The sequence below is a fragment of the Brachycentrus maculatus genome, unplaced genomic scaffold, assembly GCF_059751285.1.
Source record: "Brachycentrus maculatus isolate JH-2025_06_01 unplaced genomic scaffold, ASM5975128v1 h1tg000419l, whole genome shotgun sequence".
Taxonomy (NCBI): domain Eukaryota; kingdom Metazoa; phylum Arthropoda; class Insecta; order Trichoptera; family Brachycentridae; genus Brachycentrus; species Brachycentrus maculatus.
This window is the reverse complement of record NW_028281167.1, coordinates 784,065-802,988: the sequence shown is the minus strand read 5'-3', so window position 1 is coordinate 802,988 and position 18,924 is coordinate 784,065. Positions and strand designations below refer to the sequence as shown.

General features: G+C 31.2%; 1 protein-coding gene across 1 annotated transcript in view; it reads right to left on the bottom strand.

Annotated features, from left to right (window-relative positions):
• SP2353 (EGF like, fibronectin type III and laminin G domains protein pikachurin) overlaps window positions 1–18,924 on the bottom strand; it is a 189,563-nt gene that overhangs the window by 119,187 nt on the left and 51,452 nt on the right. The window contains exons 4-5 of the mRNA XM_088271085.1: window positions 16,804–17,489; window positions 15,694–15,796 (exon numbers count right to left, since the gene is read on the bottom strand). Coding sequence (XP_088127211.1) covers window positions 15,694–15,796; window positions 16,804–17,489 — 789 coding nt within the window. The remainder of the gene's footprint in view (window positions 1–15,693; window positions 15,797–16,803; window positions 17,490–18,924) is intronic.

Sequence of the window (18,924 nt, the reverse complement as noted above, 5' to 3'; positions counted from 1 at the left end):
AAAATAGGGCCTATTCGGACCTCTGGGGCAATAACATTGATGCCGAGAGATGCGTGGGGTCACGTGTGAAAAGCGCGAATCGTTTTGCAGAATGGGGACAATTCACGATCGGTGTGACGCACGAAAGGGTTAAACCGGAAATTGCTGAACGTCTCGGGACAATGTCGTACTTATACGTTTCCGTTTGAAGAATGGAGTTCCGCTGGCGAGAATTCCCTCAATATTCGGGTACACTCGAAATGTTGTGAATAAAATAACAGATGAAAAAAAAAGTTTAAGAAATATTATCAATATTATTAATATTATATTTAAAGCATTTACTTTGTGGTTAGTCATTTTTACTTATTTATTTTTTTACAAATATTTTAATAATATTGGGTTGGCAACTAAGTAATTGCGGATTTTTTTATTGGATATTGACGAACATTCGTCAATATCCAATTCAAACCCCGCACACTCCTTTCATCCTACGGGTATATAAGCTGGTTCAATAATATGTAACTCTAGTGCATGTTTTATCTTGGCTCGTAACGCATGTTTGTGCTGAAAAAAATTAGTGCATATTGGGTTTCGGGTCGACCAAAAATCGCATGTGTCAAACATTTTGTGTGTAAATGGTGCAATGGTGGTGAAGGGTGGCATTGGTAGTGATTGTCCTGACGAAGAGGCGGGTACGTCTCGAAACCGGTAGACATAAAAATCTCAGTGAGTGGTTATTTACTAATATTATTATTATTTTTGTAAAAAAAAAAATAAGTAAAATTTTTAAAAAAAGGAAAAATCATGTTTTTAAAGAGTCTGAAAGTCTTATACTCGTATACATTTCATAAAAGTCTTAGCTAATTGAAAACTTTCTACACTTAGCCATAGCTGCTGCCGAGAACATGCATATGAAAAAAAGTGTTAATTGAAGGCCATATACATATAAGTATTGATTTTGCGTTTAATTTGTATTCCATATTTTTATTTAAAATATTTAACTTGATAGCACTAATTATTACTTATGTGCCTAGAAATGTAAAGACATGTAAGGATCCTCAGTCTATTTAATCTTCACAGTATTTTTATAATGCAAAAAGAAAAAATATTAACGAATTTAGATTATTTTGTTTTTCAAAAATTAACTGTACAAATTAGTAAACTCAAATCAGTGTTTGTTTTTAAATTATTTATTTTTTAAATAAATGTAATGTGTAAAGTAATTATTTAAATCAGCCTATTGCCAGTCGTAAACCATTTAAATACCCACCAGACTTTTTTTTTGTTGTAATTTTTTTGAGATATTAACATTTTATATAAATATCCTCATTCTAAAACATATTATTAAAGAAAAATAAAAAAAAATCTGTAGAAACGTGATTGTGAGTTAAATAGTAGTTTAATAACATTTACCTACAATAATAACTAAATTACTATCACCCCGCTTCCCCGTAGGGGGGGGCAGAGAAAATAGAACGCCACACTATTCTTTTTTATAAATAAAATTATGTGTCAACCACATTCGAACATCTTTTTATACATACAAATGTATGTGCTATTCACATAGTGAATCGCTTTCAGTAAACACGCTCTGCCACATTTCGTACAGTTTTTCCTCATTTTATACTGAAAAATGAAGAAAGTATTTTCAGGAAAATATGATCGCTACACGTTCATTATAAATCAAGTATAAGATTGTGTCGATAAGGCAGTTTCCTGCTTTATACATTGCTAGTTGGGGAGCAGCCTCATAAAAAATGTATGGATTTCAGTCGGAAGCTTTTGTTTCTACCCTTAATGCCGCAAAGGTTTAAAATATGGCATTTCACCCTTGGGTTCGTTTTTCAAAAATGTTTTATTTATTAACAGTATTATGGTTTTATAATTTTTTGTTATTATTATTTTTGAATTTTTTTAACTTCGCATATAGTTTATTTCAACTGTGATGAAGTACTTATTTTATTTTTAAAGAAAATATATTTTTTGTGTTTTTTATTATTTACAGAAATACTTCAATTTCAAACTATTTCTCTGAGCCTAAGCGGCTCATTATTAGAAATAGATATCAAATTGTGGTAGAGTGTGTTCGAACCGAATAACTCTGACTTAAAAGTCCGCGACACTAACCATGGGACCATAACCCAACTCTAAAACTTAGAATGAGCTTCACATACGGTAATTGAAAATGACGCGGAATGCATCGAAACACGTATCACAGTAGATTTGAAGAAAAAGTGGTATTTACCAAGTAAAACTTTAATTTAAAACAAAGTTATATCTTAATAACAAAATGTAAAATCACAAAATTAGTGCTTCAAATATAAATTACATGAAAAATCTACTTATGCCATCGCTTTGGGTAGCTGAAAAGGTGATAGTTAATTGGTAAGGTGGCTTTTTTGTGAGATTTGTCCAATTTGTTTTGTTAAAACGTCCAATTTGGAGTGAAAAACCTGAATTAGTCATTACTCTACTTAACACTCCGATCATTTCTCCTGTATTCCTGTAAAATATGCCTCATGCTATAAACTAGGCCCCGTGGAATATTTATAGATTTCTCTGTGTTAACTTCTGCCCAGAAAAGATCATAAATCTTGTTCAAGATATTAAATAAGGAAACTCGTTTATACTGTGTATAATTTTATACGTATAGCCCGTTTCTAATGCGGTTATACTATTATACGGGTATAATAAAAACCAAATTATGGTGAAAATGTATAGGAATATTAAAAAGTTCAAAGAAAAGACAATCTGTTTAGTATTTTAGATATTTCGTAAATTCATCATGTAAGCCCCATTAAAAAAAGGTATATTTTTACAGTTTAATGATAAAACTGCTTTAAACTTTAAAAACCAAAACTGATTTCATTAATTTCAGTCATTTTGTGGTAAAATAACTTGTAAGAAATAAAAAATAATAAATAAACCTAAATAACGAATATACAATTCAAATGTAACTTTGTTTTAAAATCACTGGAAATATTTAATTATTACTTAATAATAATGACTAGAATATTGTGTTGTAGATAGTGTTTAAGTATTAATCAGTCTTGATAAAGAAGCGATTAGCTTCGAAACCGGTAGACATTATAATTAAGTTATATTAAAATATTTACAGTGATTTTAAATCGAAGTTACATTTTAATTATAAAATGGAAAATCGCAATGTTGGTGCTTCAAATATAAATTATAAATAACTAATTATTAAGAAACAGCTCCTACCCCCTCTTCAACCTTCAACGTCCCAAAAACCTAACTATAAAATTAGAATTAGCTACCCATATGGTTTTGAAAATGATGCGGAATGCATCGAAACACGTGTCACAATAAGATTTAAATAGTAGTATTTACAAACTAAGTTAAAGTAAAAACAACTAAAACCAAAGAAACCATCACACTGCTCCAGTTGCAGTTTATGTACATCCTGTATTTTGACAAAATATAATATCCACTCGAGGTATGAACAGTTAAATAAAAGGGAAATCAATATTGAAATATTTTACGGAAAAGTTCTTGGAATTCCCAAAACAGAAGAGTATCAATTTTTCCCGTCGTAGTTGAAAAGAACTTTGGGAGAACTGAATTTCAAAATCGACAAAATATTACTGAATTCTGAAAACCTGAAGAATAATTGATAGCTGACTTTTTGTCAGTCAATATGAAGTGTTACTGGGTAAATACCACTTTTTTAGTATTAAAGTCCGTAACCACTTTTTACAAAATATTATATCACATGGTTAAAGTAAACAGTTTAACTCATAAAGTTAGGATATGATTTTTTATACGATTAAAAGTAGTTTCAGTAAATAAACGGAAAATACATAAAATTAAAACAATGAATTATTACAAAAGCATAAGACTAATTAAATTTCTAGTTTTCAGTACATATTAAAGCATGTGGTGTACCTACACAAAATCACATTTCGTATGTTGTATATTTTATCATAAAATAATAAATAATAAAGAATAAATTTAGTTTCAATTATTTAGATATCTTGATTTAAATTTTAACTATTTTAAATAAACTAAATAAACTTGGCATTTTCGATTCATTGGTTATTGGTTTTATGTCAGTTATACCTACATATTTCCTAAGCACAACAAAATAAATACGTTGAACCAATCTAGACGTAAACTTTTTCTTTAAATCTAATGTTTTTATGCATCATTTTCAAACACCGCAAAACTTTAATAAAATTGATAGATATTACCACAAAGTCACTGCCAAATCAATGAATGAAAATGTGAATTATGTTAGAACTCTTAGTGAAAATACTTAAGTAAAATAAACATTAATTTTTTTATCATTACAAGCTGATGACATATCGCTCACTCCTTTCAAGAACGTCATAAATCAAAAAACTGTATTTTTCAGGAGAACGTTTTTAAAGTTTAAAAATATAACACAATGTATTAAAATTAAATATCAAGCCACTTATTGAACTTTTACTACGCAACAGATCTTTTTAAGTAAAACATGAAGATTTTTTCTCCATTTGAAATTTTTTTAGTTTATTTAAAAAAATAATTAAACAACACCTTTTCTTAAAAATGCAAAAGCAACATTTTCTGCCCTATAGAGGGTAAATATTAAGTTAAAAATATGCCGGTTTTGCTGGGATATAGTACATTTTCTGGGCATTCCGAAAACATGCACAACTGAAAATTTACGATTTTTGATTTATGACGTTCTTGAAAGGAGTGGGCGATATATATCGTTGACAAAACACGTAAGATATTTAAATCAATATATTAGCAACATCTGTCGTTTTATTCGAATTTCATTTCTCAGACTTGTTATAACAATATTACTTATATTTTGAAGTATTCTTTTTCACCACTTGGATATTATAAAGCCTCTTATACTCTAGGGCCTTGAGAAAATCCTTTCTTTAAAGAAGGGAGAGTTTCCGACATAAAGTTGCGATGTTAAAAGATTATCAAGACATCCAGCCTTTTTTGGCTCGCAAAGATTTTATTTCGTCTCTTATTTCCATTTACTAAGTGAAGGAAAACATCGGTCCGTCTGTAAAAGCCAGAGTTTTACATTGGCCCCATTTTCTTTTCACTTAATTTAAATCAATGTCTTCGTTAAGGATTTGCAACAGGAAATTAAAGGGCTTTTAAAAACCAATCTTCAGGTCAAATGATAACAAAAAAATGCTGAAAGAAACTGGTTTTTTCACAATGTTTGAAAAGGCTAAAAGGAACAGTCATCTGGGAAATTAAAATGTAGTTACCCACGACTAGGATTTCACCCAGAGTCTTTAAAAATATATAATTCCAAGACTCCAATTACTTTTTTTCGTATTTAAAATACTAAAAAACTTTCTTTAATTTAAAATTACATAGCTCTGACAGCGGAAATTTATCAAACGTAAATTCAACATTTAATTTTATCTAAATGGTCAAAGTAACTTATTTCGGGAAAATATTTTTGTGCTTTTCTTTAGCTGTAATGTTTGAAATGAGTGAGTTGATTCCAATTATTATTTTGGTTTCTGATAATAATTAAATTAAACATTGGATATTAAAAATATCGTCTTTGCTATAATTTCTTGAATCTGATTGATTTTCTGACAAAATTGATTTTTCTTCTTCTTTTGCAAGCTCTCGTTCATAGCCGGTGGTGCATAGGGTACTGCATCGTATAAACACAGTGTTATTTCAATCGTCAACACATAAAGGAAAGGTGATCAGCCCTCCGTTTTAGGTACCAGTCCAAGGTAATATTGAATAAATATTAGAGTGACAAAATAACTTTTATTTTTTTCCCCCCCGCTGGGAATCAAACACGAGATCTCCAGTATGGTAGCCAAGCGTGCTGACCATAATACTTCAGAGGCGGACATATGAATGTATACGTATATAAAGTGATCACTCAAAACAGCTTATGATAGGTCGTTATCCGTTAAATATCCAGAAATCCATATTCTTCTTCATCTTTGTTGAGATACCAATAAATATAATTTGTTTTTATATAAATTTCAAAGGATGCCGAGCATCCGCAGTATGTAGAAACAATACGTTTCTTGTAGATACAAAAGGTAAATTAATACAAAGTATTGATTGAAAGCATTTTGAAATTGATGTTTTATTTTATTTATTGTTTCGGCATTAACTTTGTGGTAAGACATGTTACAATAATTAAAGAAAACACTTCGTTTTTTACCACTTGAGTTTTATTATAGACTACATGTTTCAGAAGTTAAACTTCCATCATTCAGGTCTGTATAATAACTAAAATATAAAATATAAAATTGTTCTATAAATAAGGTACTTAATAAGCTCTTACTTTCCCCTCTCCTTATTTATAGAACAATTTTATATTTTATATTTTAGTTACTATACAGACCTGAATGATGGAAGTTTAACTTCTGAAACATGTAGTCTATAATAAAACTCAAGTGGTAAAAAACGAAGTGTTTTCTTTAATTATTGATGTTTTATAGTGTGTTTTATGGATTTATTCAAAATTACTATCAAAATCGCCGATCGAGCTTTCATATTTTTACTGCCGAATATTATTGCGTTATAAGCGTACGTCCGTTAAATACATATTTGCCTGCGTAATATTTAGTTTACCTGTCATTTCTTCAGTAATATTATTTCCATATACCTGGGAAGTAATACAATGTAAACGTAATACTTCTAGAACGTTCCTTTTACTGAATATTTTTTATCATCTTTACAACAGTAATTCTGTTTTTTGGTAAATAAATTTGTTAACTGGATTTATACGAAAACATAACGATGAATGTGTTATCTTTGAAGTACATATTACATAATATGTGGAGGTCCTCACCAAAAGGTTACATTTCCATTATAAACGATTTTATGTAATCGGGAACTCTAGTTTGTAAAATTGTTACGTTTTGGTGAGATTTAGTGATTTCATATTGGTTTAACACAGAATTGGTCACGTTTTGTCGTAACTTTAATTAATATTTCGATAGAATACAATAAACAGATTTCCATTTATATGACTTTTTGTGCAATATTGGCAATGTTACTTTTTAATGAGGACCTCCACATATGATATCGCTCGCTCCTTTCAAGAACGTCATAAATCAAAATACTTGATTTTTCAGGAGAGCGTTTTTAGTGTTAAATATTATAATACAATATATTAAACATAAATATCAAGCCACTTATTGAACTTATTACTGTGCAACAGATCTTTTTAGGTAAAAGCTGAAGGTTTTTTCTCCATTTGAAAAATATTTAGTATATTTGAAAAAACTATTTAACAATACCTTTTCTTCAAAATGCAAAAACAACACTTTCTGCCCTGTAGCGGGTAAATATTAAGTTAAAAATATGCCGCTTTTGCTGGGATATAGTACATTTTTTGGGCATTCCGAAAACATGTACAACTGAAAATTGACGATTTTTGATTTATGACGTTCTTGAAAGGAGTGAGCGATATATGCGTGTACAATACCACGTAAATATAAATTCAGTTCTAACGTTCGTAAAGTCTAATTTTTAATTTCAAGTAGAGTTCAATCTATTAACCTTGTTCAATTTTGGATACCCATATTACCCTAAAATTTTCAAATGAAATTGTACCAACTGTCTGCAGTTACAATAAATAAGCAGAAATTACAGCATGATTTTGTCCTCAGTTCAAAACACTTTCAGATTTTAGTACCACTACTACCATCACGTCGTTTCCCCGCAGGGATAGGCAGAAAGGATGGAACGCCACACTCTTCTGCCCTGCCATACACTCTTCGCCTCCTTCACATCCATACATCTAGTCATACGTGCCCTCCGATTGCGCAGACTTTTGACACCGCCAGATTTTAGGTTCTGATTGATCTGATCGTGCCAAGTCTTTTCAGATTTTAAAGTTAATACAGTGAAACCTCTATCTATCGTTTTTCAAAGGACCTATCGAAATAAACTATGAATGCGGGGAAACAATTTGTATTACATACCAGTAACTCGAGTGTACTTTTTTGCATATTTGCACAAGAATAGTTGATTTTAGAAAAAAATACAAAAAAAATGGAAATGGTTATTATGCAAATTGACAATAAAACCAATTAAAAGTATTTAAAATGGTTTACTAAAAAAAAATAAAGACAATTGATTACTATTTTAAATTTTTATAGTCAAAAATATCAATTTTGGAGCGTAATTCAAACGACGAATGCGATAAAATGATGATAGAGAAACAATTAATGCGATCTATTTTTGTATGAAATGAATCCGGGGTAGAAAAAATAAACGACACAGCCGGGAAAACGATTATTCGAGGAACGATAGATAGTGGTTTCACTGTATATATATAAACAGTTGAATACCTGTCGCCGAAATAAAATATTAATTTATTTTAAATTTAGAAATAAATCCGCCAAATTACAATTCTATCTGGCCAGGTCTGTGCAGGAGTTCCCCAGTGGATCGGTTTTATTTAGGTATGGCAACACGCACAGAACTGCCGGAAAGTATCGATTAGCCGACCCCCTCCCTACTCCCAGTGGACTGGAGGTAGCCAGGTGCTGGCAGGGTTGCCATCAAGAGTTTTATTTTTACTTATTACTTATACTTATTACCCTTATCCGCACCCAATGGTGCATAGGGCACTACATCTAATTGACGTAGTTTCGTGTTGATCATTGCATGAATGAAGGCAAGGTGATATTAAATATTAAATTTTAAATAAATATTACAGTGTAAAATCACTTATATTTATTTTCACCCCCCCTGGGAATCGAACCCGGGACCTCTAGCACGGAAGCTAAACACGCTAACCGTAACACCACAGAGGCGGATAGCTATCAAAAAAAAATATACATTTTTTTTACAATTATCAAAATAAGTAATCGAATTCATGACTTCAAAAAATAATCATATTTTTGAACCAATATTTTGCTAGAAAATATCGCTCATTTGTTCAAATGATGACGTTATAACGTTTTTTTTAAACAAGTAAAATATCGCTCACTCCTTTAACAACGTCATATATCAAAAATGGTCAATTTTCAGGTGTGCATGTTTTCGGAATCCCCTGAAAATGTACTATATCCTAACAAAAGTGGCATATTTTTAACTTAATATTTAACTGCTACAGGGCAGAAAGTGAAGTTTTTGTATTTTGAATAAAAGGTATTGTTTCATTTTTTTAAATCCTCAATTTTTTTCAAATGGAGAAAAAACCTTCAGGTTTTACCTAAAAAGATCTGTTGCACAGTAAAAAGTTCAAAAAGTGGCTTGATATATATTTTTAATACAATATATTATATTTTTAAACTTTAAAAATGATTTCCTGAAAAATCATGTTTTTGGATATATGACGTTGTTGAAAAGAGTGAGCGATATGTCAAAATGTGCGGAAAGACTATTTACATCGGGAAAAACATGGATAGAATTGATTTTGTGGCGAAATGCTGCGAGATGGTGCGATTGTCATTGTAGAATTGAGTAAAATGGCGCCATGGGATCTCCTTTAATATTTCTAAAAGTGTAATTACGCCATTGTTGCACCAAAGAAGCAATCTGTTCCATAAATGAATTGTCATTTTTTAATTCACAAATAATTCATGGTATTTTTTATGGATGTTGAACGATTTGTACAAGAAAATTAGAGTATCTAATAACTCTAAACTCATAAACTAAGATAAAAGGAAGCTTTCTATTGAGCAGAACTTCTTTTATTAGCATGTGATGTCCGAATCCTAGATTATAATCATATGAATGAAAAACTTGTGAACAAGTGTTTGGAAACACTCGAAATGTTGTACAACAAAAATTATTATCATTTAAAACTAAATAATTTAATTTGGAGCAACCCTGAAAATAAAACAGCACTAACGCTCTTGTATTCGTGAAATGGAAATTGTACTCTAAATTCGAAAATAATAGCCACCGCGGATGGAAGTGCCCATTTGTGTGCACGCAGTGTTGGGTTTATTCGGGGGAAATCTGGGCTCGTCGGACAACAAGCTGGGTTTAATTATTTCATGTCTGTCGCGTCATTAAAATGTTGACACGTTCACTTTTGAAAATACACCCCGCATTCAGAGTGAGTTATTAACCCCGAAAAACGCTCCCAAGGTGCGCGTTACGTGCAAAATTAACCCTTTAAAACTGACCCCCGGATTCATTACCCGATGACTGTAAATTTGAAAGTTAATGCGACGGCATCGAAACGCTTGTTAAGGGACTTTTTTAAGCGGTCCGTCTATTACATCCCTATGGTATTCAATTACGCCAAAGTTATAACGTTTTTTTTATTCATTAATTAATACGACAAAATGGACAGCTTTATTTTAACGTGATGACCAAGCAACATTTTTATGGACACTTGCTTTAATTGAAAACGAAATTTCAGAGTTAGTAATTGTTTTTTTTTTATATATATAAAAGTACATAAATTTATGAGGCGAATAATTTATGATTTATTTATAATTTATTGATTTTATTATTATAAAAGTACATAAGTAAACAAATTGATGAGGCAAATGTTATTGGGAAAAGAAGTAGAGGAAGACCGAGAAAAACATGGCACGATCAGGTATGCCAAATACTTGAAAGTGGTCAGGTAAGGAGTCGTAACAATCGGCGGGTATGTATGAGGAGATGCATGAACGTGGAAGAGGCGAAAAATGTGTGCAAGGACAGAGTGGTGTGGCGCTCTATTCTCTCTGCCTACCCCTGCGGGAAAGCGGCGTGATGGTTAGTTAGTTAGTTAGTTATATAAAAGTATACATATTAATTTTATATTACAATTTATCAATAAAGTTTCAAATAATTACAAACATCATAAAATTCATATTTTTTGTATAAATATCAAATAGAACTAACCAAACGTCACTCCGCTTCCTGCAGTGGTAAACGGAGAAAATATAATGCTACCTAATTTAAATAACAACCTTTACAAACAATCTTCGCCTCTTTCACATAGATAGTTGACGATAGTCATAGACGAAGAGAATGATATGAACAGAATAAAAAAAATCACAATTTTTTAAACAATATTTCAACAATAGAAAATCTTCGGGCCTCGCATAGAAATGAAAGAGTTTCTGCTTAACAAGAAACTTGCCTTATCCTATCACAGATGTCTCTCGTGAAGTCTATTGAGTTCAAGAACTGTGTTTCGAGTTTAATCAATATATGTAGAAGTTTCAATAATTTGAGAAGTGTGTTTGTCAATCATGGGTAGAGTTAGTGATCTGTAGTTGAAAACGTCTGTTAGTTTTCGAAACAAGTGGTGTATAATAAAATGAAACTCATTATATGATAATACAAGTGTTTAATTTTAAATATATATATATTTAAAAAATATATAATAAAAATCACCTAAACCAGCCTATGACGGTCGTTACCCCCGTAAATGTCCAGACTTTCATATACTTCTTCCTCCACGTTGAGATGTCAAAAAATAATAGAAGAAGGGAAGGATATAAATAGGATAAATATTTTTTACATCAAAATTACATTAAATTAAATATAAGATAATTAGAGAATTCAGAAAAATTATTATAATTAAGGCACCTTAGATGTTCTTTAATTCTGATATTGAATATACGCGATGTTTTTCTTATGTAAAAGGCTAGACAATTTAATTTATAAACACCAGAATGATTGTATTTGAAAAAATGACAAAAATCTCACTTCATGACTCCCCAGTATGCAGATTTTGTATGGAGGATAACGAAACGCCAATCCACATTCTCTACAATTGTGACGCACTCGCTCACAAACGAAGTCACATCCTTGGAGGACCTCTACTGGACTCCGAGAAGGTGAAGCTCCTACCACTAAGACAGGTCGTGAGTTACATGACTCACGTAGGTCTTGGCAGTGAGCTGTGATACAGAGGGAGGTCGCAATAGACCTAATATGGTCGCAGCGACATAAGGGATGCAAGATCCCTTGACCCAAAAAATAATTATTCAATTTATCTTCTTTATCTTTACAATTGAACAACTTTATATCTGAACACCAAAATTTCTATAAATCAACGGGTATAGAAATTTAACCTGTAAATAAAATTGGTCGTTACTTAGATCTCTAGGATAGAAAAAATTAAAAATAAGTAAAGCAATCCATAAAGTCGTGCCCATTATAAATAACCAACTAAATTTAACTTCAAGTCCACTTTTATAAATATTCCCACTGTGATTCATTTGTCTTCTTTCTCTTTTGCAGAATTTTATTTTAGTACAAATGTCAAACCGTAATAATTTTATTTTAATGACCTGATGATGGTATGATTATTCCGAAACCGGTAATCATGAATTAGTGTTTATTAAAGTGGTATTACACAAATTGAACGATGAATGATAAGGAGAGTGTCATACAACCATACCTTAAAGTTAACAATTAAAGTAAACAGTTGTCCGCCTACGTTGTGTAATGGTCAGCACTCTCGGCTACCGTTCTGGAGGTCCCGGGTTCGATTCCCAAGGGGGGTTAAATAAATATAAGTGATTTTTTTCACTGTGATATTTATTCAATATTACCCTGGACTGGTACCTGAAGCGGAGGGCTGATCACCTTTCCTTCATATGTAAACGATCAAGATAACACTGCGTTGATATGACGCAGTGCCCTATCACCATTGGAGTGCGGATAAGGGTTTTATTATTTATTATTAAAGTTAACAATGCTTTTAGTATACAAAATACAAGAACAATTACTCTCAAGTGATAGTGGTCACATAGATAGTTGACAATAGTCACAGAAGATGAGAAGTATAAAAACGGAAAAAATATATTTTTCACGTTATTTGTGACGCATATGGGCGTGAGATATTGTACAGATACCATTTTCTTAACAATATTTCAACAATGAAAAACTCACCCTGTAAAAACACATTGTCAGTCCGATAACCTCATCGATTTTCATACATAAAAAGCTCAGCAATTGCTCGAACCACCATCCCCTTTTACGTGAAATACAAAAGTTACACTTACCCCCATATTCATAATCGTTATCCCAACCTTAATCGTTAGGACCTAGTGTATTTCGATCGATTATTGGCAGTAAAAGACTTTTTTATTTACTAAACATAGTTAAATTTTTGTAAACAATTTTATACAATTTCCATACATTTCTACTTAATACAATCTTATAATTTTAGTTACGGTAAGTCTCTCCAAAAAAGAGACTGAAGTTTTGCTTAGAGAGGGACTTTTTTCTTCTGTTGTTGATATTATCATGTTATTCATTTTAAAATAATATAACTGGTAATATATATTTTTATGCGGTACGAGGGAATCACCTCGTTAAGTTTTCTATTGGATAGTCTGTATTTGTTTATAGAGAGCGTTTAGTTTCTTTTTTAGAATGTTTGTGTCTTTTATATTTTAAATTTCTAAAGGGAGGCTGTTGAAACATTGTATTATTTGTATGTTTGTATATATGAGCTTTTGCTTTTCAATGACGTTGAACATTTTATTTCTTGAATGTTTTTTTTTACTTATACTTAATGGCACATTTTATTAACTTTATGAAATAACTTAAACTAAAACTCGAATGTTTTTAACCACTTTAATATTATATTTAGTACATTTTCCAATCGACTTCGGTAAGCACCTTGCCATATTCAAGGATAGATAAAAATAAAATCAAATGTACATAAAAACATTCAGCAAATAACGAATAGGGTGTTTTAATATTTAAATATCCATGATTGCTAACCACACGACTCAAATTTCAGAATCTTTGATTGATACCTTTCACATGTGAGTTTCGGGCATCATCTATGGTGGAGTTGAGTGAGTTTTTTTATGTTTTTTTTTAAATATCATTAATTGATTCTTCGGTCACTTTGTTATAATATCTATCCATAAGTTTTACTTGGTAAATACCACTATTTCTTAAAATCTATTGTCACACAAAATGATATGGAATGCATCAAAACACATTTCATAATACTCAATTTATTATTATTAAATAAAAATAGTAGAGATCGTCATTAAATGTGTGTTAGATTCTTCCTGAATTATTTCCATACCAAGAGACGCCTGAAAACAAAATCTGATTTTTTTATGAAACTCGTGATTCGACCAGAATTTTTTTTCACAATATTTTCAGTACGTTAAAAACTTTGTTCACAAATACAAAGACAAACTCAGATTTGCGAACAAAGATTTGTACACATTCAAAATATTTAGAAAACTAATTCACTAGCTTAACATAACCAACAATTGCTTCTCTGCTAATAATAGTAGGCAGTCAATAAATCGATCGTTTCACCCTAATATTGATGGTACATTACATCAGTAATGCCCTATCAATGGTGGTAAAGGACCCCTACAGTTTCTACTAAGGATCATGCATACGGGTGTAATGTAACTATGCCACAGTGCCTGGAACAGTCTGTTACGTTTAATTTCGTTATTCTGGTATTCAGAAATACAAAGCCGAAACAAGCTATTGGATTAAGTTGGACTTTGTGTGATGTAGCTGCGCAGAAATACACCACTCAAATGGTTGTTAATGTCAAGGTTAAATATAACATGTTAATAATATATGTATGGACATGTTTGTATACTATATAATATGTAAGAAAAAATACTATAAGTGTGCCTAAATTATTAATAATAAAATATAATAAAACCCTTATCCGCACCCCAATGGTGCATAGGGCACTGTGTCATATTAACGCAGTGTTATCTTGATCGTTTACACATGAAGGAAAGGTGATCAGCTTTTCGCTTCAGGTACCAGTCCATGGTAATATTGAAATTACATAATATTGATTATTACTAACTTTTATTTATTAAAAAAATGACGGATTCGCTGCATTAAGGAGTGATGTAAATACAAAAAATTAGGCAATTAAATATTTAATGGGCAAGCGTCTCTTATATTCAAAATAATGTAGGAAAAAATCTACAAAAAATCTGATGTATTTCATGAAGATTTCTGCCATATCAATCATTTTAATCAAATATGACACCGACAAATAAGCATATGAACAGATCATATATATATATTTATTAATGGTTCATTTCAGATTCTTGATGTCAGGTATAAAATGTTAAACATTCGTAAAACGAGAAAATTTTAACGAAGAATTACCTCGAACAACACTGTGCTACAAAAAGTAAGACAACAATCTTAATAAAGAAAAGGTAAAGGACGAATTTTAATTTAAATAAACTGCATTTAAAACATTTCCCTTTTATCGTTGAAATATGAACGTCATCATTCAAATTTATCAAAATGTTTTACGCCTGTCGTGAGTATTATTTACAAAAATATTTTCATTCTTCCTTACAAAGATTTTTGGCATTAAAAAAATATATTAATCGTCAGAAGCACTTTTTCGTGCTGGTAATATTTTAGTATACCACATTCCAAGATTAAATTATATTTCGATTTGGATTTTTACAAATTATCAAAGCATTTTTTAAAATAAAAGCTAATTGCTATTTATTTATTATTCTTCTGACCACTATCGGCATCAAATTATGCAAAGGGCACTGCATCAAATCGATTTATTATTTTGGTGATCATTAATAATATATTTTACCAAACCAAAATGATCCTGCAAAGTTGTTTTATTTTATAAAGCATACTTTACAGTTATAAATGCAAGTATCTTCATGGAAATGTAAAGTTTTGAAGAAATAAATGATTAAATCGGTTTAAGGGATGAATTCTCCAGGTCTGCGTGGGGTCTTACAAGGCAGAAGTTCTCGCTGTTTTTGCAGAAATAATTGGATAAGTTAATAATGCGGGGCTTACCTTTGTCACAATTAGCCCCCATCCTCCCGAGGGGGCAGCCGGCGCGGGGGGCGCGGGGGGCACTCTCCGTGTGCCCGGGACGACTCGTAGACATGGGGGGCACCTAGACAGAGAATCATTTTAATATACAAAAGTATACTTGTGTAGTATTCAAAGACAAAACGATTAAGAATACTTGTTAAGAGTATTTCAAAGGAAATGCGAACATTTTTTTTCTATGGGGGTGTGTAATATTTATGACTTGTATTTCTTGGAATTGGAATAGGAAAAATATTGAAAAAACAGCTAATATTTTCCCCAAATTTAAATTAATTGGCCAATACACTATCTCACCCACTCATCTAACTATGGATAATAAAATGTTTTAAATTTAGCGCATGTTTAACCTCGATGATTACAAGGTTCTTATAGAAACCGATTAAAGAAAAGAACTAATTAAAAGTGGTTAAAAACAAACTAGTTTTGTTAAGTTTAAAAAATGTGCCATAAAATATTTTCGAAAAACATTTTTAAAAAATATTTCAAGGAAAAAAATATATCATGACTTGAGTAGCCAGGAAACTCATGGCACGTTAATTCTATAGAAAATCTATAGTCTCATGTTAAAGCTAGACTTTTTAAAACAGATGCACAACAAAACGAAACTGATTGAGACTGTAATCTATACATACTTTTAAGACCATTAAATATCAGAAAACTGTAAAAAAAACATGTCGATTCCTTACCAAAACGTGTTAAAGAAGTTTTAAAAGTCAAGGGATAACATCTTTTCCATTAAATAATATGAATTATATTAATTTCTCTATTTTCTTGATAACTAATAAATGCTGTTTTTTTAATAATAACTTGTGTTTACATTTATTCAAATAAAACAGTGGTTTTTTTTTCCCTATGTGACTGACCAGTGGCTAATTTTCGTCGTTAATGATATTATCAGACAAGTGAATATGGTAACGGCCATGGACAAGTCAATAATGACGAAACTCCATCACTGTTGAAAAAAAAACTATGTGGAAAAAACTAAATAGTTTTTTTCTTATTATATAAATGCAGTTCCACCAAGAAATGTTAGTGTAAAAATATAATAAATATACAAACTTCGAGACTCACTTTTTGTTCCAAACTTGGCCCTAGCGTAGTGGTAACAAGAGTCAAATCTTCTTCCCTTATTGGTTTCCTATTAGCCGCCCCGTCCAATTCAGCATTCGCGATCATGTCGATATCCTTAGAAGACAAACCTTCTGCTTTGAGACTGTTCAGACCTTCCAACTCCTTATACAGTTTAAATTTATATGGATCATTGGTTTTGGTCAAATCCTCTTTAATGCTTTCAACTACAGGTTCCAACAAAACACTTTGGTCTTGACTATCAATGTTTTGCTTAGGTTCTCTTGTAGTGTAGCGTTCTTGATCAACAGTATTGGAAACGATGTAATTTCTAGTGAAAAGAGGTGTTCCTTTGATACTCTGATGATCAAAGCCCTCTTGTTTTGTTTTGATTATTTTCTTTTGTGGAGTTTGATTCTGTTTTTTATCGGTTTGTATCGTTTTATGCATGAAACTGAATCCGTTGCTGAAGAAGTCGAATGGGCTTAGATATCTTGTGGGTGTTGTTGATGAGGTGATTGTAGGTTGGGTGGTTGAAGATGGATTTGTTCTGGTTGTGGTATTGTCGTCCTTGGCTGGTAGAAGAGCCATATCCAATTCGGCTGAGAAAGATGCGTCCTTTTGATACAGGACATCTTCGTCAGAATCGATGTAGTTTTCTGACATGGATCTCAACGTACTGTTGGCATCTGTGAAAAGAGAAAAACATACTTTTAAAAAATGTCAATTTTTAATTTTGTGTAACGACATATAGCAAGATTTGAAGATATGTAATAAATAGAAATATCCTTCTTACGAGTTTTGTTGTTTATTGAGATCTATTTATTATTTTTTTTAATATTTTATTTTTCGACATCGGAATAATATGATTAATAACTAATAATTTGAGATAATCTAGATTTGTAAACAATTATTTGGACACACTCAAAATGTTGTTAAGATGTATGTCGACATCTCAACATAGGTGAAGAAGAATATGGGAGTCTGAGTAATTACAAGGCTGGTTGAGTGATCACTTTACACACGTGTAACTTTCACCATTTTACCTATGATTAATACTGAGTAATATGGTGATAAGTGTTTTGGTCAGCATATGATACAAAATTGAAAATATTGTCAAGCCTTTCTCAAGTATGTGAATATAACTAGGATTCGGACCTCACGTACAAATAAAAGAATCTTTGCTAAATAAAATTTTTGATTAAAATATCTAGAAGTTCCAAAAATTTAGTGGTATTCTCCACTTAAGAGCTATTTTTAAATTTTAACATCTCATTATAGATTAACAATATATGTATGAGTTCCAAAAAAAAGGAGTGTGGTTGTCAATCATGGGTAGAATTAGTGAATGTTACACGTGTGTAAAGTGATCACTTAGACAAGCCTATGACGGTCGTAATCCCTGTAAATGCCTAGACTTCCATATTCTTCTTCATCCTTTTTGAGATGATAAAAATAAAGGTACATAGTTTATATTCAAACCCATAGATGGAAGCATCTGTAGCTTCCAAAACTAGTTGACACAATATTATATTTAAGTGGTTATTAACGATTATTTTAAATTAAAGTTGAATTAAATACCATACGTATAAACTGAGATGTAAGTTTAGTTTTGAGTATGTCAGTTGGGAACATCCGACCGCAACAAGTACGTTAGTTTCAAACCGCATTCCGGCTATTTGATTTCATGTGCAATACGAGTGCAGAAACAGGGCATTGTGCAATTCTCTTTAACAACTCTTGAAAAGTTTAAACTGCGAAGTTGCTCTCCGCCTCTTCTACTCTCCTACTCTCCTACTCTCCTACTCTCCTGCTCTCCGACTATTCAGCCTGTGCTCAATTATAACGCGCAGCAATAAAAACTTTCCAGGTTCAAAGAAACGAAATTAAACTAGATTTTCCCGCAAATGGTTTAACAGCTTTCGAAGTCATAAAAGCACTGTGGGTAATTAATGAATTCCCGCCCTAATAAAAGAAAAAATGTTATTCGATTTTTTTTAGAAAATTCATCGATGTTTTTCTCTGTTTTTTCTTTTAACCCTTATCAGCACCTAATGGTGCAAAGGGAACTGTATCGTGTCGATGCAGTATTATCTTGATAGTTAATTTTATGAAGGCAAGTTG